The sequence below is a fragment of the Coloeus monedula genome (genome assembly GCF_965178545.1).
Source record: "Coloeus monedula genome assembly, chromosome: 15".
NCBI lineage: Eukaryota > Metazoa > Chordata > Aves > Passeriformes > Corvidae > Coloeus > Coloeus monedula.
The window spans coordinates 54,175-79,852 of record NC_138795.1 but is presented as its reverse complement, the minus strand read 5'-3'; the positions used below and the strand labels follow the sequence as shown (position 1 = coordinate 79,852).

Sequence of the window (25,678 nt, the reverse complement as noted above, 5' to 3'; positions counted from 1 at the left end):
TCCCAGACCCCATAGCATTTTGTGCTCTGTGTCTTTGGAACAGGATTCCTCTCACAGAAATGTATTGAGAGACAACAAATACATTTGATAATGACGGACTTTTAAGGAGACCCAGTGTATCACCCATGTTTATTCATTAGACAATCACAATCAAAGCTGTTAAATTTTCAAATAAAATTGTGACTGATCCAATGGCAGTGTCTTACATTTTCTGTGCTTTCACTAGGAGCATAAAGGGAAGTGTTAAAAATGTATTAAAATACTGCCATTTTGGAAAGACATTTCAAATACTAGTCTATTCTTTGTAGCAAATTCTTTGGACATTCAAATCGTACTACCTAGGAAAAAACCCAAATGTCTGGCTAGGTGAACTGAGCAGATCTTGGATCTCAGTAGTGAAAATACAATACCTTCAATATAATCCCTACATACCTAATGTTGTATTCAGAAATAGAACACAGAAGAGGAGTTCGGAAAACTCATAACAACAGGCAATTTCCTAGCTCAGCGCACAGGCTGTAAGTCATCCACAGCCTCTCCTGTACTTCCCTGAAGCCAGCAAGCCTCACCGGAATGGTGCAATGTTGCAAAATAGTCTTTATTACTATAACTTATGTACAGTTCAAGCTAGTTACGCTGCTCTGTCTGCAACTCTAAAGCAGGTCTCTTGTTTTCTCTTATATAAATTGATAAATTAGAATTACATTGATAAAAATGAAGGTAGTTGAAAAGAAAACTAGGAATAGATTTTTCCATCTGTGATTCCAGATTTTGAAAAAACCCCAAATCTGTCTGAATTATGCATTTCAGTATCTGTAAAGGAATATTGGGCCTAACATACAGAGTGTATGAATGAAATTCTCTGTGAATCAGGCACCTCTTTCTGATCTTGAAAAGGAATAGAATAAAAAAAGAGGGCAAGGAAGATGCAATGTCAGTAAGATGTTCAGAAGCCAAAACAAACTACAGTGTTTGTAGAAAAAGTCAGGCTCTGGTACTCATCCCTTTCTAACAGAGCTCCAAACTGTGACATGCTGATGAAAATCAGACTAGTTGTAATCATTATGTATGGGACATCACAAAACCTGCAGCAGGTATCTGTTAAAAAAGGAAAAGCTCCAAATCACATTTTCAAAATAAAGGTTTGGCCTGGTGCACTGAAAACTAGTACGATTTCTCTCCATAAAGAGTAAGTACCAGATGTGTATTAGCTGCCGTTGGGTAATAGGAGCTGCAAATAAGCAGAAGCTTTCCACGTTTTTCCTGGAGGCATTGCGTTGCTACAGCCCATCACTGATTTCAAGGTGGAAGTGCATCAGTGTGGGAGGTACTGCATGGTGTTACTGACAAGGCACGGTCCTAAATATAGCAGCTCAGTTAAAAGCCGTACACACGGCACAAGTCTAAATAGCCTATAAAAGCGGGCAGACAGAGCCCTGCCGTTATATTCGCAACTGGAATACAAATCACAAAGGCGGTAAGAGCCTTAGTGGTTTGTACAGCTGCCTTCCTACGGCAAAAAAAAAAGGCTGCCTGGCATAAAGCGGTACGTGGCCCGGCTCGGCGCCAGGATTTCCGCGGGGAAGAGCCTGCTCTGCAACCGACCGCGAGCGGCGCTGCGGGACCTGCCCGGAGGCGGGCGGTACCCCGACCGAGCGGGGCCAGACCTGAAGAGGAACCAAGTCGCCTGCCGTTATACTCCGTCTCTGCGGCAGAGGGAGCGCCGTCCGCGGCAGAACCTGGAGCCGCAGACGGCGGCGAGCCGGCCCCCCGGCAAGTCCCGCGCCGCACCCGACCATGGGGCGACCGTGCGCCGCGGAGCTTCAGGCCCGGTCACCGGCATCGGGCCCGCCGAAACACTGGGCTGCAGGCGACAGCTCCGCTCCCGCCCCCGAAGCCCCGCACAGTGCGGAGAAGCCCTCGCCGCGATGACCGCGCACGCGCACTGCGGCCGCACTGCGTCGCCGGTGCCGTCTGGCCCGGTGCCAGGGAAGCCCCGCGCGCCGGCAGCGGGGCTGCCCGGGCGGGGCGGGGCGGCGGCCGCGTCGAGCGACTACTTATAGCGCGAGAGGCTCCCCCGGCCTGGGGAGTGTTCTTCCGCGGCTCCTCGGCGTGGTGTTGCGCCGAGCAGAAGGCCGAGGGCTCTATGCGGAGCCGGTGTAGGGCGCAGCCATCGCTTGCGGGGAGGGCAGGAAAGAGCTGTAGCCGTGTCAAGGGACAATCCTAAGGGCGCAAGAGCAGAGTCCCGAGCGCTGTCACTTTTCATCGCGCTGAAGTCAGTGGTGGCTGCGGCCATGTAGTACCTGGGGCTCTCTATCAGTGCCCCGTTTTTCGCTACGTCAAGGACGCGCACGGAGCCGGGGTCTACCCCGGTCTGGCGCCGCTACGGACATACCTCCGCCGCTCTCGTCGGGAGCGTGCGGAGCAGGGCGATCCCGGCAGGCCGCTGGAATCCCGGAGATTCCCCATTTCCGGGAGCGGGCAGCTCCTGCCTTGGGCACGCTGCCAGCACCCAGAAAACTCCTCCACATCGAGCCTGCCGAGGGCGCGGCGCCGCTGACCGTGAGCTGCCAGCGCTTGGCTCCTCCGCGGAGACGGAGGGGAGGCGAGTAGTGCGAGCTGAGCAAACGGGGTGGGGTCGAGGGGGAGCTCTGCCCGCAAAAACACGGCGGCGACCCCGGGGTCTGCTGGGCGCTCCCCGAGGCTCCTGTGCCACCTGCCCGAGCAGCAGCTCCGCTCTTCCACGGCCCAGGGCTTCCGCGCGCTCCTGCTGCCTGGGGGCGGGCGCGCGCGCGCCCGGCTGCAGCCTGGCTCTGCGCCCCCCCCCCAACCCGGGGCCGGAATCGCCATATAAGGAGCGGGAAGCCTCCGCCGGAATCGAGACTTATAAGGTTGTTTCCTAATATGGAAAGTACGGCGGGGGCTTCCGGCGGGCTGGCCGGGGCCGGCGGGGGCCGGGGACCCCATCTCCCGGGACCGGCGATGCTGCGGCAGCGCTGCGGCGGCGCTGCCGGTGGCGGGGGTCAGATCTGCACCGGGCGTGGGGCCCTCAGTCCGTGGCGGGCGGGGCCCCCCGGCCCGGCTTTCCCCGGTGCCAGGCTCTGACGCCAGGAGGGGTCCTCCGGCCCGCATCCATATTAGGGCTTCCTGCTTTCCATATATGGCCATGTACGTCAGCGCTGGGGCGGGCTGCGGCCGGTGAGACTCGATATATAGAGGCGGTGCTGGGGCGGGCGGGGAGCCGAGCGCTTCCAGCGGGCAGAGCCGGGGGGAGCCCCGGGCGGGCGGGCGGGGAGCCGAGCGCTTTCAGCGGGCAGCGCCGGGGCGACAGCGGCGCAGGGCGCAGAGCAGGCGACGGCCGCCTCGCCGCAGCCGGCTTGTCCGCCGGGCCCACGGCGGCAGCGCCATCACCCGTCAGAGTCGGAGCCCGGCGCTCTCATGGCCGCGGCCAAGGCAGAGATGCAGCTCCTGCCCCCGCTGCAGATCTCCGACCCCTTTGGCGCCTTCCCGCACTCGCCCCCCGCCATGGACACTCACTATCCCAAGCTGGAGGAGATGATGCTGCTCAGCGGCGGGGGCCCGCAGTTCCTTGCCCCGCCCGGGGCACCCGAGAGTGCGGGCTTCGGCGCCGCCGGGGAGCCCGGAGAGCAGCACTTCGAGCACCTCGCGGCAGGTAAGCGCGCTGACATCGCCCAGGCGGGCGGGGAGTCCCGGTGTGCCGCGGGGGCAGCGACGCCTGCGGGAATTCCGCGCTGCAGCGTCGCCTCTGTCCCGGCTGCCGCGCGGGGGGATTCTCCTGTGTGCGTCAGCGGCTCCGGACTAGCTGCGGCTGGAGACCTGCCAGCGACGCTGCAATATGTTACGCTCAATTAGTAATTAACCAGAATCTGGGGCTGCGCTGTGTGAGGGATGGCTCGCGAAGCACCGGCAGCGGCTGCAGTGGCTGCTGGTATTAATCGCTATTCCTCTCTTTGCAGACACTTTTCCCGAAATCTCCCTGAACAGCGAGAAAACCTTGCCAGAAACCAACTATCCCAACCAAACGACGCGACTGCCACCGATAACCTACACGGGGCGCTTCTCCTTAGAGCCGGCCCCCAACAGCAGCAACCCCTTATGGCCAGAGCCCCTCTTCAGCCTCGTCAGTGGGCTGGTGGGCATGGCTAATGCACCTCCCACCTCTACGCCTACTTCATCATCACCATCCTCCTCCTCCTCCTCGCAGAGCTCCCCTCTGAGCTGTTCTGTCCAAGCCAGCGAGAACAATCCAATTTATTCAGCTGCACCAACGTTTCCCAATTCCAGCTCTGACATTTTCCCTGAATCCCAGACCCAGTCCTTCCCCAACCCCTCTGGAGCCCCCATCCAGTATCCACCTCCAGCTTATCCGACCGCTAAAACCAACTTTCAGGTGCCAATGATCCCGGATTACCTGTTCCCTCAGCAGCAGGGTGAGCTCAGTCTTGTTCCAGCTGATCAGAAGCCCTTCCCGGCCCTTGAGACCAGAGCGCAGCAGCCTTCCCTCACACCACTGTCCACTATTAAGGCATTTGCTACTCAGACTGGCTCCCAAGAGTTGAAGACCCTCAACACTAATTATCAGTCCCAGCTGATCAAGCCCAGCAGGATGAGGAAATACCCAAACCGTCCCAGCAAGACCCCTCCTCATGAGCGACCCTATGCCTGCCCAGTGGAGTCCTGTGACCGGAGGTTTTCACGATCTGATGAGCTAACGCGGCACATACGCATCCACACGGGACAGAAACCTTTCCAGTGCCGCATTTGCATGCGGAACTTCAGCAGGAGTGACCACCTGACTACGCACATCCGCACGCACACAGGGGAGAAGCCATTTGCCTGTGACATTTGTGGCAGAAAGTTTGCCAGAAGTGATGAGAGGAAGAGGCACACTAAAATCCACCTTAGGCAGAAGGACAAGAAAGCGGAAAAGGCAGCTCCAGTCTCAACTGCTTCCTCAATTCCTGCCTATTCATCCTCTGTGACTACATCCTACCCTTCCTCCATCGCCACCACTTACCCCTCCCCAGTGCGCACAGCATATTCTTCTCCTGCTCCCTCTTCCTATCCCTCCCCTGCACACACCACATTCCCATCCCCTTCTATAGCAACCACCTATCCCTCTGGCACTGCCACTTTTCAGACCCAAGTGGCCACTTCCTTCTCATCTCCAGGAGTCGCCAACAATTTCAGCTCACAGGTGACCTCAGCACTTTCAGACATGAACGCGGCCTTTTCTCCAAGGACAATTGAGATCTGCTGAGACTACCTTCTGGAACAGGAGAATTCGCCTTTTCCATTGGTATTATCAGACATGGAGTCTCCAATTACTCCCACAACACCATACGTTGCAAGGCTATTTAGTTTAAATTTCAGCTGCCTGAAACAACCGCTGCTTAAGTTTTCCACCTCTGTTGAATGACTTAATTTGCATGGACTGTGGATATAAGTTCAATATAATTTTCCCCGTAAACAATAATCTTTTATTAGGATGAAAGGACTTTTGATTAAGTATTTAGCTGATGTAAATTGTACATGTGCCATGGTTTTGCTTTCCTTTAGGTACTATTAATGTGGAAAAAATCTTTGCATATTCATATTGTATAATTTGGAGTTTGCAGGGCCATATTTTGTAAATGTTAATTCTATTTCAGTGACAGTGCTATAATGCATTTCAAACTTCTTTGGGAACAGCACTTACTGTATTTGAGCATGTTGGAGTGATGCTATGTAAATATCACCTGATGAGACACTCACATGTGGCAGAAGTTTTGTTTTAAAAGTTAAAAGTCTTGGTGCCTTTTTGTGAAGCCTTGCTGACGTCATGCGTTTGTGTGAGTGGATGCTTTGCATCTTGCCTTAAAGTGGAAAGGATGTTACTCAAAGAATGTAAGGAAGAGCAGGGAATGGGTAGGGAGAGGAGCAAGAGAAAGGCCCAGGGGATGGAATGTAAGCAAAAAAACAAAAAAAAGCACCCATACCCTCCCCCCCCCAAAGTCTATTTTTGTTACAAACATGTAAATTTATATATATATATATACATATATATATATATATATATTCAGGAGTTGGAATGTTGTAGTTACCTACTGAGTAGGCAGCAATTTTTGTATGTTATGAACATGCGGTTCATTATTTTGTGGTTTATTTTTACTTTGTAATTGTGTTTGTTAAAATGAAAGTGACTGTTTGGCTTCTAAACACATTGAATGCGCTTTCCTGCCATTGGGATATTTGGTGTACAATACCCTTCAGAAAAAAATAAATAAAACATCAAATTGTGCAGACTTACAAATTTTCCTTGAACTTACTACTTAGGAAGACTGCACCACAGCAATCCCGACTCCTGCAGTTGCTTCAAAGCCACATGTACTGCTTGTCTCCCGGAAAAAACCACCTGTTTAAAGAAAGGAGAGGAGATCGCTCTCATGTCCAGTTGCTTGCAAAAAGCATGGATGGTGTACATGTGTCCTTGCATCACGAGCTCTTTTGAAGTAGCCACAATTACTGTCTTCTGGCTTCTCCAGAGCTAATATTAGACAGAAAACCAATTGTTCCAGTGAGGAAACTAAAGTTATAAAATTAGAATCTCAGCTGTGTTCAGAGGTAGTCAGAAATCTCACGGGATGGCAAAATGATAGAGCAGTTTCTAGGCTGGAAATACGGTAAGCTCAGTCATAATGGCTGGTTGACAGAAGATAGCCCTGGTCAGCTGAGGGTTGCCATAAGTTCCTCCTTGACACAACATAGGGCATATGAGTGCGTGGGCCTGATACCCTTTCTTACAGGTGTTTCAGTATTTCTAGGAGAAAACACTTCCTTCTCTGGTGGCTTGAAATGCATTTCAGGGGTTATGTGATCACCGCAGACTGAATTCAGAGGAAATTGGATCTGTGAGAGCTGGTGGTGCAGGTACAGAAGAGGTGTTCCTCCTTTTGGGTAGGCTCTCTACAAGACACTAATGTTTAAGGTTGTGACTAGTTGGGATGCAGATAAAGGTCCTGATGAATGCACCTAGCACGGCGTAAACTGGCAAAAAACCTCTGCCAAACACAGTGTGCCCTAACTGCTTACCAAAATTGACTGTACTCGCTAGGAAGGGCAACTAGCTGAAGCCCCTATGCTAGTCCTTCTCCTCAGGTATGAAGGCCACCTCTGGCAAATGGCATAAATTCTGAAAGATGCCTAAGACCTTACCAGTTGGTAAATCCCAGTCTGTCGTCTCTCAGGCAGGACTGTTCTCAGAGGACTGGGACAAGCTGTGGGGAAAGGCCTGTGCAGCTTTGTGCTGGCTTGTGCCTGCAGTGCTGGATGTGATCTGCAAGCTGCTAACAGTGACTTTGTAGCTGGCCCTGATAGATGCCCCTTTTCAGAAAAAGGTGCTAATTCTTTTCAACCCAAGGGGCTCTGGCCTTTGTTCAAGGCAAGTTGACTGGGCAAGTTGCATACGTGGCTTCAGACTACCGGAGCATATAACCCATGTCAGAAGTCACAGAATTCCCCTTACAGGAGAAAAGACAATGAAGGGTCTCCAAACGTGGTGCTTCAAAGAAGGAAGAAAATAACATTATATACAGGTAAAGATAAAATTTTTGCCTACATCCAGTTCCCAAAGCCAAGAACAAAATAAACAGTTGGAGTCAGCTTATTCTGATCTGTGAGAACTGCTATGATCAGATGTAGAGAACAGAATATCTCAGTTGAAAGGGAGCCAGGGCCTACAATGAACACGTAGTCCAGCTGCCACTTTGGGGCTGTTCAAAAGTTAAAGCATGCTATTAAGGGTACATATATTACAATGTACAAATGTCTCTTCAATACTGAGAGGCTTGAGGCATTGACCACCTCTCTGGGAACCCTGTTCCGTTTGACTACCCCCTCAGTAAAGAAATGTTTCCTGATGTGAAGTCTGAACATCTCCTAACGCAGCTTTGACCTACTCCTGCGTGTCCTGTCCTGTCACTGGATACCACAAAGAAGAGATCAGCACACCCTCCTCTCCACTTCTCCTCCTCAAAAAGATGTAGATGTTGATGTCTTTTCAAGCTCATCTCCATTAACTCCTGGTCTAGCCTTCTGGAATTTTGATTGTGCTAAAAACTGACAGAGTAGTCAGTTTGTGCTAAAAACTGCTTGAGAGCCTGAGGGTGCCCCAGGTTCTCCAGGGCACTTTGAAATGAGCAGCGATGGTAATTTCCTTGCCTAAAGAGGCAAAAAAAAAGATAGATTCTGTTTAGTGCATTGCATGAAAAGCGGTCCAAGTCAGGCAGCAGTGCGTGGCTGTACAGGAATGAAGGCAAGTGCACCCTTGCTAGCAGCAGGGCGTGTCTCTGATGTCTGGCTAGACACCTCTGCCAGACACAAGACTGGCCTCCGGGTGCCAAGCCAGCGGTCCAAGGGAGATGATGGGATCTCTAGCTCAAAGAAATGCTGGTCCTACTTGCCCCATGCATGATCCACTTTGTTACAGTAGACAATTTCAACTCGTGGGAGCCTCTAGAAATTCACCCTATCCCTCTCTCTCCCCTCCCCTGTCACCTCCTTAAACCTTCTCTTGAGTATGCTGCAGTATCCCTTTAAGTGGAAGAATTCTGGGCTCCAAGAGCTGTTATGCATTGGTCACAGACACTCCGTGGGTAGCACTGTCCAACTGCAGGGATGTTCAGAGGCATTGAACCAGGTATGTAGGACTACTGTTGGCCCCACGTTAACCCTGACTCAAAAAGCAGTATGCTGAGTAGTACAAGCTAGCAGCGTTCTGAGGAACTGAGTAGCTGTGCACTATAGCTTGCCTTTAATGCCCTGCAAACTGGCAAATGACACTTCCCATCCAGCTAGGAGGAGATCACTTGTCTGAATTGCATCCCATTGCAGGAAGCTCCCCATGCCATGCAGCCTCTAGCATGGGAAAAAAAAAAAAAAATTGTAAAAACTGTTGACGTATGACATTTGGGAGAGTTTCATGCAGGTACCCTTAGGTGTAACTTCCTAGAAAATGCTCATAATGTAAGCATTGGCATCTGGTCTAAGTTGCAGTAACCTGCGCTTTGCATTTGCTGCCCTTGTATGTAACATAAAGGAAATAAATGCATGGGGTCCTCTGCTCCCACTATTTTCATGGCCTTCATCCCATAAAACGAAAGCAGATTTCAGGCTTGAGAAAGCCCTGACCATACGTTTTCTGCAAGATCTTTCGTTTGCTGTTGGCCTGAAGACAGGATTTCTGATTCTTAAAAAGTTTGCTTCTAGTCCAATTAGGAGGATGAGTCGGTTTCAAGGAGGCTGCTCCAAAGGAAACAGCAGGTGTTGTCACCGGCCGGGAAAACCCTTCCCCTGTAGGAAGTACAGCGGCGGGGAAGGAAGCGAAGACCTCTCGCTTTTACACTCACGCGCAGAAAACCCATTTGCTTGGAACTAAACCTCAGGTGTTTGTTATTTAAAGCCCAGTTCAGATCTGACCGCTAGCGACAGGAACGGCGGCCCGGCTGGGCTCAGGGGAGCCCGCCCCGCCCCGAGGCTCCGGCGCTCGCGGCGCCGCGCCAGCGCCGCGAGCGCGCCGGGGGCGATCCCGGCTGAGCAGAAGCACCGCCTCCGCGGCGTCCGGAACCGCGCCGACCATATTTGGAATTTCCTCCATGCCTTTTATGGCCCTTCCGCGGGCCAAAAAAGGAGTTTCCTGCCTAGGCGTTCCGGAGCTGCGCCGCGCAGCCGCCGGGATGCTGCAGCACGGTCTCCCTCCTCCTTACCCCGTACCCCACCCCGCGTACCTCCCTCCCCCTCCTCTTGGGGTGGGCTCGGGAAGCCTTCTCTGGGGAGGGTGCTGGCTCCGCACCAGCCGTGGATTACGGGGCTCGCGGCTCCGGGCAGCGGAAGTCTCTGCTCCGCAGTGGGCCGAGCGGCGGGCCGCGGCTCTCCGTGGGGCTCGCACAGGCCGCTGGAGGGCAGGCCGACCGTCAGCGCTTCCTCGCTGCTGGTTACTGTTCGTTTTCGTTAATAGGGACTGAGTCGCTCTTCATACACGCCTCCGAAATAGGTAGGATGCAGTCTACCCTGCAGAGGCCACTGACCTTGTCCATCCAGCCTTTTCCTCTGCAGAGCCTTTCTGTAAGCGACTGTTCACGTGGGGAAGTGTGGGTAGTCCTCGACTAGGTGGTTGTTTTGTGCTTTAATTGCACTAGAGAAAAATGATTGTTCGGTTTTCTTTCCCCTTAGAAATAAGGAGCTAAAAATTAGTTCGGGCATACTCGGAATGCAGTGTCTGGTGTGGTACGCTGTGTGGCCTGTTGGATTGTGTCCTCTTATTTTCTGGAAATGCCACTGGAGACTTTCTAGAAAGCTGGTAAAATGCAACTGTTACAGGTATTTCTGTTGTGACCGCGAATTGCTCTTACCAAGTAGCTTATGGGCCCTGACTGAAGAGACGAGACAACACGGAGAAGAGAGAGCTGTAGGCAGAGACTTTGTACTCAAGAGGTATGTGTTCATGGGGCTTTCTTTCCTTTAGGGCTTTCACTCGTACACGTCCGGATTTTGTGCATCTGAGCAAGACCTCAGGTAGCCCCAAGAGAAATAACTTTGTAGACTCTAAACTGGTAGCTGGCAGACTGAAGGTAATCTGAGCTGCGGCAGATGTCCTTAGAAGGGCTGCCCCCAAGTACATTCTCACCACTGTTCGGTTTGAGTGAAGCTGAGTGCAGTGGCTGAAGGCTGGCTCGTGAAGAGTGTCTTTGACCCCTTCTAAACCAAACTATTAACTAGGGCTGACCCCTTCTAAAGCAAGCTGCACAATTAACTGGGGCTAGCGTATTTGACTTTTTGGTATAAGTGACTCTATTTCAAATTTTTTCTGTTTGTGGCCCAGTAGACTTTAGAATCCTCAAGAGTTTTGAGTGCAGACAATATATTTATGAAGAGCGCTTGGTGGTGTGGTCGTTGAGCTAAACATTCCATGTTTTTACCTGTGTATGTTAGCTTAATGTAGCCCTAATAAGTGCTAGTTAAACCTAGAAAAGAGATTGTGTGTTTCAAAGTGCACAAAGATTCTAGGATGAAATGTGAGATATAGCTAAAGAACAAGCACTTTTTTAATAGTTAAGCTTTTCTCCTATAATCAAAGGAACTTTGTTTTTAGAAATCAGCCTTGACTGATAGACTAATGATGGTCTTGATGAATGAAACTCTCTCTTCTAAATAGCTGAGGCTGATGCTTATACATAATCTCTAGCACTTTGCAGGCTTCAATTTTTCGGCACCATCGTAACAAAAATGACGGTTACGCAGAAGTATTTTCAATGTGTACATTTTGCTTCCATAAATACAAAAAGCATTATTAAAGTATGCTTCTGGGGCTTTTTTTTTTCTTTTTTAGCAAGCATATAGGCTTATCTTTTTCTTTTGTGACCTTTTCCTACCACGTTTTTGTATCTCCAAACACAAATGATGTTACACAATGATACTACCAGTAAATGTTGACAGTTGAAAGTTCTGCTATTCGTGTCCTCTCTTAGGCTGACCTGAGTAATATGACACAACTTCTGTTACCCCAGCTACCGTGATAGTGGGCTTCTCCTGTAACAGTACAACTGTTGATCACTAATAGATTTGCGAACATCAGTGTTGGAGAGATGGGGAGAAAGAATTTCGATTTGATTGTTAAGAGGCGGTGAATGCTTTCATCCTTTTGGTAAGATGCAGTTAAAACTTTTAAACAGACTGAGCATGGCTTTTTATGTCAGTGGCTGTTCTTCAATCTGACAAGGTTATTTGGGGATGGCTTTAGAAGCTCATGAAAACATGTTACATAATTAATATCTAAAATCTGTTTATCCTAATTGCTGCACTGGTTTGACTGCACAGGTGTGTGTAGCTCTCAGGTTATCTACCAGAATGTGCCCAGCTACGTAGCAAGTCACTGAACTGCCTGCTGCATTCCAACATGTGACATTCTGTGAGCTTAGTGTGTGAACTGGAGCTATGTGTCCAGGTTTGCCTGCATTTACAGGAGTTCTAGTTATAGCAGCCTTAGGGAACCCTCAGAATACTTTTAAACACATCTTATTAAAATCTAAACATTAGTCAAAGAAGTGTGATTAAGCTATGGAGTGAATGAATTTAGTTTTACCATTTTTAGTGGTTTTAACAGTATTTTTCTTTGGTATACCTGAAAGAACACTGGAGCATAAGGAAATGAAGGGACAGGCTCGATTGAGTAAATCTTATTAACAATTCCCTTGAACAAAATGTCAACAGAGATTCTTAGAATACTGTCTGAAAGGTTTCTTCCTAATTAGCCAGAGAACCGGAGTTGGAAATATGACACAAAGTTGAAGGAAATGTACAGCAGCAGCATTTTGTTCTGAAGATACTTGTGATTCAAGGTCTCGGCCATGATTCTTAAGTTCTGTTCGTGGAAAAAAGCTTGAGAATTATAAGAAGCTCCAGATGCATTCAAATGAACTGGAACACATCTGTGAAGCATTGAATTTAATGGCAGAAGGTATCCATACATCTCACGTTTTTCCTAGGGAGGAGGTCTTTTGTGGACGAAACAAGCCACCTGAGGTGTTTTAATTGTAGTCGTAATGTGCCACAGACCTCTAGGGTCATAAAATGAAGACGTGAGATTTTTTTTTTTTTTTTTAAAGCATGCCTACATTAAAATATAGTAGTTAATAAGCAAGGAAAGACTGATGGTGTTTGTTAAAGGATTTTCCGTAGTCAAAAGGAGTTCAATCTCTGGTCCATTGTCCAAGACAGCCCTGGAATATTTTTCTTGTGACTGTGACCTGTGGCTGATAAGTTTCATGAACTAGAGGTCCTGTCTTTGCACATTTCATCTAATGTTGTCTGAGTGATTTATTAAGCTATGCCAAGTTTTAGCATTCACAATATCTGATGGAAAAATGAGTTTTACAATGTCCAGGTGCTGCATAAAGAAGGAGAGAGATGTGTGTTTAAACCTGGTACTTCCTAACGCCATTTGACACATCTTAATTAGACTTCTATTACAGAAAGCAATGAATAATATCACTTCTGTGATAACTGCTGAACTTTGTCATGCCTGTCCCAATTTGCTCTCTGGTTGAAGAAGAGTCTGTTTTGTACAGCAGCTGATTTGTATCTTATTTCATACATGTATATCTTTTAGTACCTACTGTTACCTCATTTTGGAGAGGTAGAGGTCTGCATTATACACCATATTCAAGATGGAGGAGCAGTGTGGATTAATTGTAACGTTATTTTTTTTCCCCTCCTATGTGTTCTATTCTTTTGCAAGTATTTCCAAGTCTTCTATCTGAGTTTTGAGCAATGAGCTTTTAAACCTATTAATTTTCAAGATCTCCTCGTGGTCATAACGGTTCTCTGTTCAGTATTCAATGTTCGATGTTCAAACTTTGAACGTCCATACCCTGTGCATCTTTGGTGTTTATTTTTTGCATTATTCACACCGAAATGCATCTGCAGCTTTACTGTTTGTTCCAGCAATATTGTTAGCCCCTGCAGCAACCCTACAGGGACATTTTTTTAACTACGCAGGAGAACATTGCTAGAAATCTCTTGCCTCGCTACTCACCTGACTTTTTCAAATCCTCTGTAAGTGTGGTTTCCTAGGGCTAATCAGATATCTCTGCTTGAATCTACTGGCAATTTTTGCTCAACTATGAACTGGCCATTTATTCAATTTCTTTTAGCCTTTTAATGAGTTGCTTCTCTATGGGAGAACTGTTCCTGTTGTCCCACACAACGTAGATTAAGTCTTTGAGGGTTTGTACTGAACAGGTTCTAGAAATCCATATACAGTACATCAGGTGAATTTCTCTTGTCTGTACATTCACTGATAATTCCAAATAGTTCTAAAGGATTTGTCAGGCACAAATTTCCTTTGCAAAAATTGTACTGATGTTTTATGTACATTTACTACTTATGTATGTGCAAATTCTTCTAGCTAGCTCTACTAGTATGCTTGCACTAGCATGCCTGGGGCAGACATAGGATTTTTAAGCCTGGAGCTGTCCGAAAATCTCAATGAAAAAATCACGTTACGTATGGTACCATCCCGTCCCCTAGTACAGAGATAAAACACCACAGATGCCGTGCTTGTTATTTCATCCTCAAGTCAAGCATTGGAAGGGATACCATATGGCCTCATGACTAGTTGTTATTTGCTTTGATGGCTTAATCCCTTCTGTAATCTATTCTACAGATATTTCTGTTTAAAATATTTTGTAACACCTGTAAAGGAAATTTATGGCACAGAAATGTTTCCAAGTTTGTCTGAAACAAAACGGGTGTGACAATCACTTCTGGTGCCCCCTTAAATTTTGACCATCAGCTTGCTTTAAGAATTCTTTGATAGACCTTGCAGTCCCTGATATGGCAGGGAAAGGAGTCACCAGTTCTCTTCCTGTCTGCGAGTGGTTTTCCCCAAGCCATATTTCTGGCCTGCCGTACTGTGTTTTAATATGACAGCTTATGACCATGTCTTGGTTTTCTGCATTTCACCATAATTTCCACGTTTTGAGGGATGTTGTCCTTCCCCTTTGTCATAATAATTATTTTGGATTGGTTCTTAGCCTTTTCTAGTAGGTAATAAAGCACGATTGCTGATTTGATGTCTTTAAAATGTTTTCCTGTCACTAGGAAATATTTTTACTTTTCAAGCTATGCTACTACTTTATTAAAAAATAAAGGTTTAATGCCCCATTGTAGTAGATATCCGGATTTTGTTGCTCTTGCAAGGATGTTGAACTGTTCTTGTGTTTTGATGAATGCTTTTTATACTTAGGAAAATACAAAAGTTTGTGTATATGACCAAAAACCGTGTGCTTTTCAACACTTGCTGGTTTTCCTGTGATTCTTAGGTTAAACCCTCCCAACCTCCTTTTCTCTTTTTTTTATTGTCAATTTCAGCACCCTGATTGCATGTGGCTTCTGATGAAGGGCATATGTCCTGTATAGGGTCCTTCTATTTTTGAAGGTTTCTCTAATTTCCTAATGATTCTGAATCCCTCTTCCTTGCACCATTTTTTTTTTCTAGCCATAAATGGTCATTCTGCATTTCTGGTCCACTGTTTGGTAGCGAGAGCATAAAAAAGTATCTCAAACAAACAAAACCCAAGGAAACAAAATCTGTCAGGGAGACCTTATCCAAAACATGAAATTGAAGGCTAAGGCCTCCCTGACAGGGATGGTTGGTTTGTTTTAATGTACTAAACTTTCTTCCCAGGAACTTTAGCTTTTTTTCCCGACTGTTTGTATTCACTCAAATAAAGACTAATAGAGATAAACTAGCATTTCCAAAAAGTCTGCCCAAACTCCCTGTTTGTTCCTATCATCTGTGCTTGTCTGACAAGTCATAATCTTAGGCAGTCATATTGCTAATAATAATGTTGCACGTCACTACAGCCTACCTCTGTCTCCCTTATGCAAACCTGACTTCAGGTGTTATGCTCAGTGACAAAGCCTTTGCCTTCTTTGAAGAGTCTGCCCCAGAATCGTTCCTTGTCATCAGACTTGCACTTTTTTTATCACAGGATTCCTCTTTCACAATACAGCTGTTGCCAGCTGTCACCGAAGGTGTCCTTGAACAGTCTTCTGGAGTCCCTTGGCATGGTGATCCAGACTTTTTTTCCATGTGGATCCTGAACTGCCTATGTCTTGTGCCCCAGGAGCTGGTAATTCAACAGCTGGTGCAATGGATTTTGAATCCGTTTGATTGATGTGATGTCCTGCAGGTAAGAGAGGGAATCATAATAACTGTTTACCCAGCGCACAGGTCTCGCATCAAAGCTGTGATAGTGGAAGTTTGTCAGCACACCAAATGTGGGTTTTGCCAAAGGTGGATGGGTCTATAAAGTACATGTAAAAATAATAACAAAAAAGCGCTAGGGTTTTTTTTTTTGTTGTTGTTGTTTTGGTTTTGTTTTTTAAAAGAGAAATCATCTTCATAAGGGAACAAAACTGGCCCTACCTGGAATGAGTAAAATGAGCTGGAAGAGGTACTCAAAACGGAATGCCTCGTTTTAAGTTTCTTGATTTACCAGAGAATGTTGTTTCACTTAAATGGAATTTAACAGGACGTAAATGCATACAGGCTTCATTAGAAACATCAAACCACACAGTATTCTTGCAAGGTGGGTTTTATAAGGTCTTCTGTGTGAAGAAGACAAATGCTCAGAAACTGGAAACACTTCGTTTTTCTGAAGCAGGAATACCGTATAGAAAGAACAGTCTTCCGGACTCTTCTTTTAGGGCTACTCTTTATGCCTTTTCTGGTAGGGTCTATTGCATTTGTAAAAGAGGAGAAGGAAAGTCTGTTCGTAGACTTGAAAGGCTGGTGACCTGACTTCACTGACTGGCAGGACAGAGGGGACAGAGATTTTTATTTTACCCTTTTCCTCTAGTATGGTGGTAGCTTACAATTACTTTTGAAAGCAGATATAGCCAAATGGTAGTAGGTGATAAAGTTATACTCAGAGTTCTCTTGTGCAGACTTTAGAGATTTCTGGTAATTTCTCGACTTCAGAGAGAGCAGCTTGTGCCGTACTTAGATAACTGAGCTCTGTTTGGCTTTATCAGAGATGGCGCCAGTAGGCCTTTAGGTGCCGTATGCTGCCACCTTGTGTTAAGAAACAAAACGTGGACGTTCGTAGTAGGAAATAGCCACGTTAGCAATGGTCAAGTAACCTTGTAACTCTAAGTGTAGTCTTGAATATGAAACCAATCGCATCGAGTTATGCAGCTTGGGTTCCTTTGAATTCCTTTAGGAATCTGAGGCTAAGGTTCTTGATTGGTTTTTGTCTGGGTTTTTTGTTTGTTTGTATATTTGATTTTTTTCCACGGGACTTGTGGTGGTGTCGTCTTCCCATTTGTGTGTAGTTTTTTTCTTCCTCCTTCCCAGTTTCTCCCTTAACTCACAAGGAGTAGAAAGTTGTTTTGTTTTCCAGCTCAGGGTGCCTGGAGACAAGTACTGGAATGCGTATCTTTGGAGCATAACACACATCTAGAACTTTATAACTTCTATTTTCTGACATTGCTTTTCATGGTTCATTCCCAGTGTCAGTTGGCAACAGGCAGAAGAGCCAGGAACGCTCTTTGAGGCACCGTGTAAACTCCGCACTTCTAGATTTTTGTATAAAGGAGGGTACTAGCCAAGCTGCTTCCAGTATCTGGGAAGGCACCAAGCAACACTAAATAACCTCCGCTGCACATTGCAGTCTGGAATGCTCATCTATCTTGGGCCATCTATGGGACTAGATAGGACAGAAAGTGCTTTTATTCTCCCTTTTTCTTCTCATTTGTGTGCACTGACTGGGTGCATCTGAGAGTCAAAATAGTTGAGTGCCTCTTGGAGTGCTTGGCCTTAGGCAGGTGTTTTCCAACATCTGAAGGAAGTCCAGTGGAAGAAACTGGGTCAGAAAGGCTGTCTTTGAACAAGGGTCCGGCTGCAGTGAGGCTACATGAGCAGACTGGGTTATCTATGTATTCTGGAGCATAATGGAAAATGTCTTGAATTCCCACATGTTTTCTGAAAGGTGATAATCTAAACCTTGTCCTTCAGGCTGCTCTCAGAATCCCAGATAAATCTGGAAAAGAGTGTGTGACTTAAAACTGTGATTGCACATGTTCTCTCTGTAATGGGTGACACCCCTCCCCACTATTAGATTACTCCAGATGTGAAACACAGGCATGTGATCCATACCACATTTGCTGCAACTTCCTGTGGTGCCTTTCCAGATGTTGTAGCATCTCACCTGTAGTGAAAGCTTATCCTGAATGACAAAATCCATTCTGGGGTACAGGTGGACAAGTCTGCATAATGCTTGTGCACCACCTAAACCGGTATAAAGTGAAATTAGTACTACTCTCATTTTAGGATATGAATTTCATTCACAGTGCCTAATTTACCCTGGATTTCTTTGAATTACTTCTGCCACATGCTTTAAACATTTGAGATGGATAAACTAATAAGTAGTTTTGTTTCAGGCAGAATTGCTGTATGGCCAGCTCTGTACACCTATGCTTATTGTATACCGACGATGTTAAGTCAAATGCTAAGTTGAATTCTAAGTCTAGTTTCTGCGTAGAAAAATTGTGTTCAGAGCCTCAATTTTTAGCTGAAAGCTATGCATTTTAATCCTAGAAAATGGAAAAAATGGGACTTTAAACTTAATGTTTTCCTTGGATTTTCTTGTCTTGCACTGAGATCTAGTGGCCTGTGCATAATGTACATGCATGCTTAGCATGAAGTGGAGGAAACATGAGAGGATTCAGAGAAGCATTTTTTCATGTTGCACTGCAATAAATACATATAGGCTGGCAGATACTGATAAAGATTTGCTACCAGGTAAAAAGAATAAAAAGTCTGGGACTTTTTTTTTCCCTAAATCATATTTTTAATTTAAATTTTGCATCGTTTTCACATTCATAGATGATACTTTTTTTAAAGTTTGCGTTTTCAGCAATTTATAGTAAATTGATCTAGTAACTCAAACTTTGGTATTACTATTCGGTCTTCTTCAAGTTAGCTGTGGCGCTTCAGAGCCGTGTCCTAAGACTTCCAAACTGAGGACCTGATACTGCTCCCAGCAGTGCTACAAGTATCACAAGAAGTAGCAGTGCAGCAAAGTTAAGGGGTGGGGCTGGAGGGGGGTGGGGGGGGAAGGGGGGAAGACTTCAAACCGAACTGTCTTATTGTATTTTGCAGATAGTAATTTATGAAGGGGACAGCTCTTCAAGTGATAACAGCTTTGTGTAGAGTCCTGCTCTGTGTGTAGAAGCTTGGGTTGTGCTATGGTATATGGAACTGTGACACAGAATGCCACCGAACAAGGTATTGTATGGAAATGTGATTTAAAAGAACTGGTTGCATAGAGGCAGTAAATTTTCAGCCTCCTGTTTTCTCTAACAAACCTGTAGCATGGCTGAGGAAGGACAGAAACCAATTTTTGTCTTTCAGATGCTGAACAACTTGGGTGATGCCCATTGAAAAGACGTTACCAGTATAATTTGGTAGCTCTTGATTCTTTGCAGGGTGGAGGGATGTACCACCACAGCTGTCTGTTACTTATAGAATTATGCAATTTAAGGTCATGGGCTCCAATTTCCCCTGCAATGAGCATGGACATCTTCAGCTAGATCAGGTTTCTTAGACCTCTGTCCAACCTTGAATGTTTCCAGGGATGAGGCATCCACAGCTTCTTTGGGCAGTCTGTGCCAGTATTTCACCATCCTCGCTGTAAAAAATTTCTTCCTTATCTAGTCTGGATCTATACTCTTTTCGTTTAAAATCATCACCCCTTCTATCACTACAGATCCTGCTAAAATGTATGTCCCCATCTTTCTTAAAGGCCCCCTATACATACTGAAAGGCCACAGTAATGGCTGCCTGGAGGCTTCTCTTCTCCAGGATAAGCAACCCCAACTCTTTCAGCCTTTCTTCATGGAACAGGTGTTCCAGCCCTCCATTTTTGTGGCTTCCTCTAGACTCGCTTCTGCAGGTCCACATCCTGGACCGGCCATCAGATGGATGCAGCACCACTCTCTGGGCCCGGCCATCCAGCCAGAACTGTGCTCTGTGCGCACTGAATACTTTTATTGGGGCTTAGAGCTTGTCTCTGTATTTCTTTGAATATGTTTTTGCAGTCAGATACTATCACCGACAATCCTTGAACCTTAACCTGTCACTATTTTATATTAATAAAGAGTCTTATTCTATAAACTGTTGGTGTGAGTCCTTCACGGATGGTAGCAGTCACTGGCAGCAGGTGACATAAATAAAGAGGAAGAGCCGCTAGGGGGTCATAAAGTGGGAAGACCTGCTGAGGGGTCTCCCTTATGCTGTTGGTGTGTCCTTGAATAAGTCAATTGAGCCACCCTTTGATCCAGCAGGACTGCTCAATGAAGCATTCTTGTAACAGGATGGCAACAGACCCATCAGACACAAGGGTCTCAGCTTTCCTAGGGTGCTGACAGGTAAGGTAAATACTAAGGTTCCAGTAGATCTCCCCCCACTAAAGGTTGAAGAAATTTCTCCTTTTCACGTGATGGATGTTTTGTATAAGTGTTGTGGGTTGACCTGGGCCTGATGCCAGGCACCCATGAAAGCTGCTCACTCACTCCTCTCCACAGCTGGACAGAGATAAGGACCAGGAGAGATGGCTCATCAAACAGCATCATGAGCAAACCAGGCTCAAATTATAGATATTAATTGAATTTGTTGCTAACAAAATCAGAGCAGGATAATGAGAAGTAAAAGAAAACCTTAAAAACACCTTCCCCCTGCCCCTCCCTCCTTCCCAGCTCCACCTCATACCTCTGCAATGCAGAGTGACACGGAAGGGGGGTTATGGTCATTTTATCCCCCCTTGTTTCTCCCACAGGAGACGGTTCTCTGCAAACTTCTCCAATGTGAGTCCATCTCATGAGCAACAGATCTCTGTGAACTGCTGCAGTGTGAGTCATTCTTCCACAGGTTGCAGTCCTTCAAGGGCAGGCTGCTTCAGCATGGTCTCCTCCATGGGCTACAGGTGGATTTCTCCATCCCCATGAACCTCCACAGGCTGCAGGGGCACAGCTGCTTCACCACGGTCCTCACCATGGGCTGCAGAGGAATCTCAGCTCCGCCGCCTGGAGTGCCTCCTTCTCCACTGACTTTGGTGGCTGCAGAGTTGTTCCGCTCGCGTATTCCCACCCTGCTCTTCTCCAGGCGCAGTTACAACCGTGCAATATATTTTTTTTGTTTCTTCTTAAATATGTTATCACAGAGGTATTACCACCGTTTCTAATTGCCCCAGCCTTGACCAGCACCACATCTGTCTTCGGAGCTACCAGGGACTGGCTCTGCCAGACACGGTGGAAGCTTCTAGAAGCTCCTTGCAGAAACCACTGTTGTGGTTTCTCCTCCCTGCCCCCTCCACTACCCAAGCTTGTCCATGCAAGCCACTGAGAGATACAAGCTTTTAAAATGCAAATATAACTCTTATATAGATATAAATTAACCAATAAAGGACTTCAAAATTTAACAAAATATGATATATATGAAGGACTTAAAAAAAAAAGAGCTAACAGCTATTAGCTCTTACATACAAAGTCTAAGCAGATATTAGATGTAATCTAAACAGCTTTTCTTGAAGTCGAAATGGAGAAGTCTAAAGTGCTGTTGAAGCATCAATGCACAAGTCGAAGCAGTCTAAATACGTGGTTTATGCGTTAACAGAAGTTAAACAGATGTGTCAATAGATCTGTAAGTATAAACAGATATTCTGTATAATAAGTGCAAATAGACATAGTCGAAATAGATGAGCGTAAATATGTAAAAGTGTATGGGGCGGGGGGGATAACAAAACAGCTTTGGGTAAAGGTTTTGGTTTCTTGCTCCATAAATCCTGGCAGAATTGTCTCTCAGAAGTCCCAAACTGTGAAATTTCTTTCAGAAACTGCGTGGATTGATGCAGCCAGAAACCAAAGCCCTCCACATTGTCAAGGAAAAAAAAAAAAAAAAAAATCAAAAAGCACGAATTTTCATGTTGTGGAAAAGCACTGGAAACTCCTAAAATCGAGGATTTTGAAAAAGCAACCTCCCTCGCCCCAATTTTCACATTGCAGAAAAGAGAAAAAAAAAAAAAAAAACCACAGCCAAACACACCAGTCTGAGATGAAACTTGGGCAGTTCAGGGACACGGCTGCCGCTCACCCCGCGTTGGGTCAGTTACCGGGAGTGAATCGATTACCCCCGGGTGCATCGGCTGCTGGTGGTTATCCTGGTGGTTATCCTGGGGAGATCCACTGCTGCGCACGGTGGCGCCCACGGGCCCAGGCCCGGCTCAGAGGGTGTTCCTCGCTTCCTCTGCCGCCTCCCCGCCTTCCTGCCGCCTCCCGCTCCCCGAGCCGCCCGCCCCGGCGCGAAGATGGTGCCGGCGCTGCGCTCCGCCCGGCTCCTCGCCCTAGAAACAGCGGAGGTGCGGCGGCGGCGGCAGCGTCAGTCCTTCTAGGAGATCGTGCACCGCCCCGTGTAGGCGGGGCCTGGCGGGGAAAGCACGTGAAAACTGCAATTGGTCGAGAAAGTAACATAAAAAAATCTATTGTAAGCATCTTTATTGCAGTCAAGTGCCTGCCACCATAGCGGTGAAGATTCCGTAGAGCCCCTCTGCTGTCAAACGCTCCCCAACGTCTCCCCTCTAGGCAGAGAGAAAGAGATTTGCCCACGGTCATTGTTCTGGTGAGTAACAGCACTTAAGCTCTTGCGATCTGTAGGGAGTAATTAAAATCAATGCAAATAAGTGATTTCTATAATTTATATCAATATATTTATTTTGCTGTCCTTAATCCCACAAAACAGGGTTGTACAAAGGTTCAAACCCAGTGGTCCTCTCCCGCAAAACCCAGCTGAACTGACTGAGGCTCAGTCAGTGATGCAGGTGATGCACTGGATCTTCTGGGTTATTATTAAGCCTTGGCATATACTTTTGATTAGGTCAGGTGGCATTTGCAACTGCCTCCAGGACAGGAGGGTGGAAATGTTCCCTACCTGTGTAAAAAAGCCACCGCTCGCAGCCAGGAGCCGGGGTCCAAATGCAGGATTCCGCCTCTTAAAATTGAGAATGTCACAGGATTCCTCCCAGACAAAAGTTGCTAGGAACTAGACCTCTGGCTGGCCTTGGACTCCTGGGGCATCCTCCAAACTGCCTCCAAAACTCTGAAAATCTTTCCTACCCGTTGAAAAGAGACACCGTTCACAGCCAGGCTCTGTTTTGGGATGACTCACCAGCAGGATGAGGGAGAGAACATGCTCCTACCCAGTCAGAGAAACCTTTCCAGGTAAGGCATCTCAGAGAGTCCTATTTCAAAGAATAAATATACTGCCTATTTCATATGGCAAATAAGAAAAATAGATCTATGACATCCTCCCACTAAATTCTAAGCAAATCAGCAGTCAATCTGCTGACATTTAAACCCAAGTGCTCTCACCAGGCTTTGAGAAGTATCTCCCAGACTCCAGTGTCTCAGGCTAACCCAATGCCAGGGCCATGCCGACCAAAGAGATGTTAAATATACAAAGGAAAGCAAAGTACTGCTCAGGTGTTTTGGTCGCAGCAACATCAGTTAATTCACACAGAACACTTCCAGAAGAAGCATGGCCTGGGCTGCTCCCACGATCAGACTGAACGCAGCCGACACCTCTGAACTACCCATCGACCCTGTTCCTTGCTTCCCTCTGACTTGGCTGACTGGAATGGCACATGGCACGCACACTGGAAATCACCCACCATCTGAGCTGTGCAGCATTTCCTACCAAGGCTGAACTAGAGCCTCTGAATCATCTTGCACTGCCTCACCGAGGGCACAGTGGAGGAATGTTAATGCAGTTATCCTTCCCTCAGCAAAATGACAGATGTGCTTCCTTTAAGATGACGTTTAAAGGATCAGTAAGCTCTCTTTCCTTTCTCTTAGCCCGTTTCAAAGCCAAACTTCTGTACGTGGATATTCCAGGAGGTGCAGTTCACTAAGGCTCTCAGAACTGAGCCACATGAATCAGGTTTAATGCTAAAGTGTATTTCACTGGTGTGCATATATTATACATTCTACATACAGGTAAGAACTATAACCAGTTACAAGGCTAAACGCCTTATTTAGTATCCAGTATTTATTAAAATATTTGGAGAAATGTCTAACAGTTCTGAGATCAGTATTGTCAGTTTTTGTAGTCTAAAAACTGGTAGCACCATCATCAAAACCCAGAAGTTTTTGAAAGTTTAAAGTGATGCTGTTCTGGACTTAAACTGATACATACTCGACCTGACCATTTTTCTATCTATTCACACGGATTTTACAAACATGGGAAATCTTCCCCAAGGGACAGTAGTACTTTGTTAACTTTGTCTATTATTTGTACCAATACCTGGAATTTTGTACAGCTACAGACTGGAATCTTCTGGCTGGGTCCTGTGACATGACTAGCGAGATGGAGAAGTAGTGCTTCACAAAACTTCCCCGAGCACTAATAATTGTACTCCTTTAAATATACGTTGAAAAGAACAGATATCAGATGGGAACAGTAAGCAGAAAAAGAGAAAAAAATAACCCTGAGCTAGGGAACTCCTGGGCCTTTTCTGTTGTCAGTTTAAGATTAAGATCTTCCAACCATTAAGAAAAGTATCGGGACCTAATGGATTTAGGGAATTAAATGGAAATAAAATAGAGGGAATTAAAGCAAATTGCCACTGCTAAATATTCATCGGGAAACTTTGCCCATGTACCAGAGAGAGAAAGAGTAAGCAGTTTCCTAGTTAAGGTTACTGAAAATAATACTCAATAACTACTTCCAGCTGAGTAGGAACATTTGCTGTGATGCAACCTTCGATTAGAATTCCAAGGACGAGGCTTTGCAGATTAATAATGAGCTATCACTAAGTACAGAACCCAAGAGGAAAGAGGCTTTCAAACTTCCTTCAGGTCCGGCTTCCTCCGCTTGGTAACAACAAGGCAGAGAAGAAGGCAAGAACTTTGACGTGAGTTTTAATTTTTAGGGAAGAACGTTTATCCAGGTGCCTGCAGCGTATCCCAGCACAAGAAGTGACTTACTGCCCTTTCTGAGCATAACCTTCAGGAATAAATAATTTTTTCATCTGTTGGCCCTTAAGTAGCTTAAGGAAGTTCTGTAATTACTAAACACAGGCTAAAACAACCTTTTCCACAAACCTTCAAAACATTTTATGGCTTGCACTAACCCCGTTCGCTACCTTTATGACTGGACACTTATTCCCAATCCACACTACAGTGCCTTAGGGATACTGCTACCAAAGTCAAGGAGATTACTTAAATACATAGTAAGAAGAAACTGTACCAGAAAAAAATAAATTCAAAAATAGGAGAAGACCACCCAGTGTTCACCTGGACCATCGTACAGCTGCAGCAACCTCATCGGTCAGTGCCAGGCCTCTAACAGGTACTGGCTAAAGAGAAAACTACTTCCATGGTATGAAAGCTTTCCTCAGAAGAGTCAAAATCAAGCTCAGAAATGCTGTGCAACCAGGTGCTTTGACTTCCTGAATAACACAAACATATTTTATAATTTAACATATTTTAAAAGCCTATGTATAGGCCTTATGGTTCTCTTCTGCACTTCTCATTTTAGTGTCATCCAACCAAAAAAAAAAAGGGGGGGGGGGCAAGAATTTAAGGGAAACATCTCATACATTTTTCACTTAAAACATGTAAAAATAACTTTGCAATGCAAGACAACTTGCTCCAAATATTACTCATTTTATTACAAGACAAATCAATAGAGAAACACCAGACATCATCTTTGCTTTTCCAACAGCTTTGCTGAAGGGTTTCTGAATGTGGTGGTGGGCTTTGCTGCAGCCGGAATTTATTTCTGTTTCAGGAAGTGTCTCACTGTATAGTCTGCGATTTAACAGTTCCCGTGCCAGGTTAATTGTAGTGGAAGAAGGCAAATGAAGCCAAGAGACTCAACTAGGATGTCCCAGACCCCTGCCAATCAGAGGTAACAAAATACCAAACCCCCAGCTTATGAAAATACAAAAAAAACTCCCAAAAAACCACAAAAAACCTACAAATAAAATATAGAGAATGGTCTGAGAAATAATAACAGCACCGCAGCAGGTGGAGCCGTTTCCTCAAAATGAGCTGCACCGCG

The 25,678-nt window shown here is 46.1% G+C and overlaps 1 protein-coding gene and 1 long non-coding RNA gene across 4 annotated transcripts; both read left to right on the top strand.

Moving 5' to 3' along the window:
- The first annotated feature begins 3,308 nt into the window (after positions 1-3,308).
- On the top strand, positions 3,309-6,155 carry EGR1 (early growth response 1). The gene is made up of 2 exons (XM_082291260.1): positions 3,309-3,673; positions 3,978-6,155. Exons 1-2 carry the CDS (start codon positions 3,439-3,441, stop codon positions 5,279-5,281), a joined length of 1,539 nt encoding a protein of 512 aa, XP_082147386.1. The 5' UTR covers positions 3,309-3,438; the 3' UTR covers positions 5,282-6,155.
- Positions 6,156-9,790: 3,635 nt separating this feature from the next.
- Positions 9,791-20,934, top strand: LOC309578595. 3 transcript variants are annotated; one of them, XR_014226841.1, is made up of 6 exons: positions 9,791-10,051; positions 10,378-10,491; positions 11,526-11,701; positions 15,552-15,752; positions 18,725-18,850; positions 20,400-20,934. It is a non-coding gene; the product is annotated as an uncharacterized lncRNA (long non-coding RNA). The 3 variants fall into 3 exon arrangements; XR_014226842.1 differs by having other exon boundaries at positions 9,791-10,122; positions 10,231-10,491; XR_014226843.1 differs by lacking the exon at positions 20,400-20,934 and adding an exon at positions 18,977-19,724 and having other exon boundaries at positions 9,791-10,122; positions 10,231-10,491.
- The last annotated feature ends 4,744 nt before the right edge of the window (positions 20,935-25,678 follow it).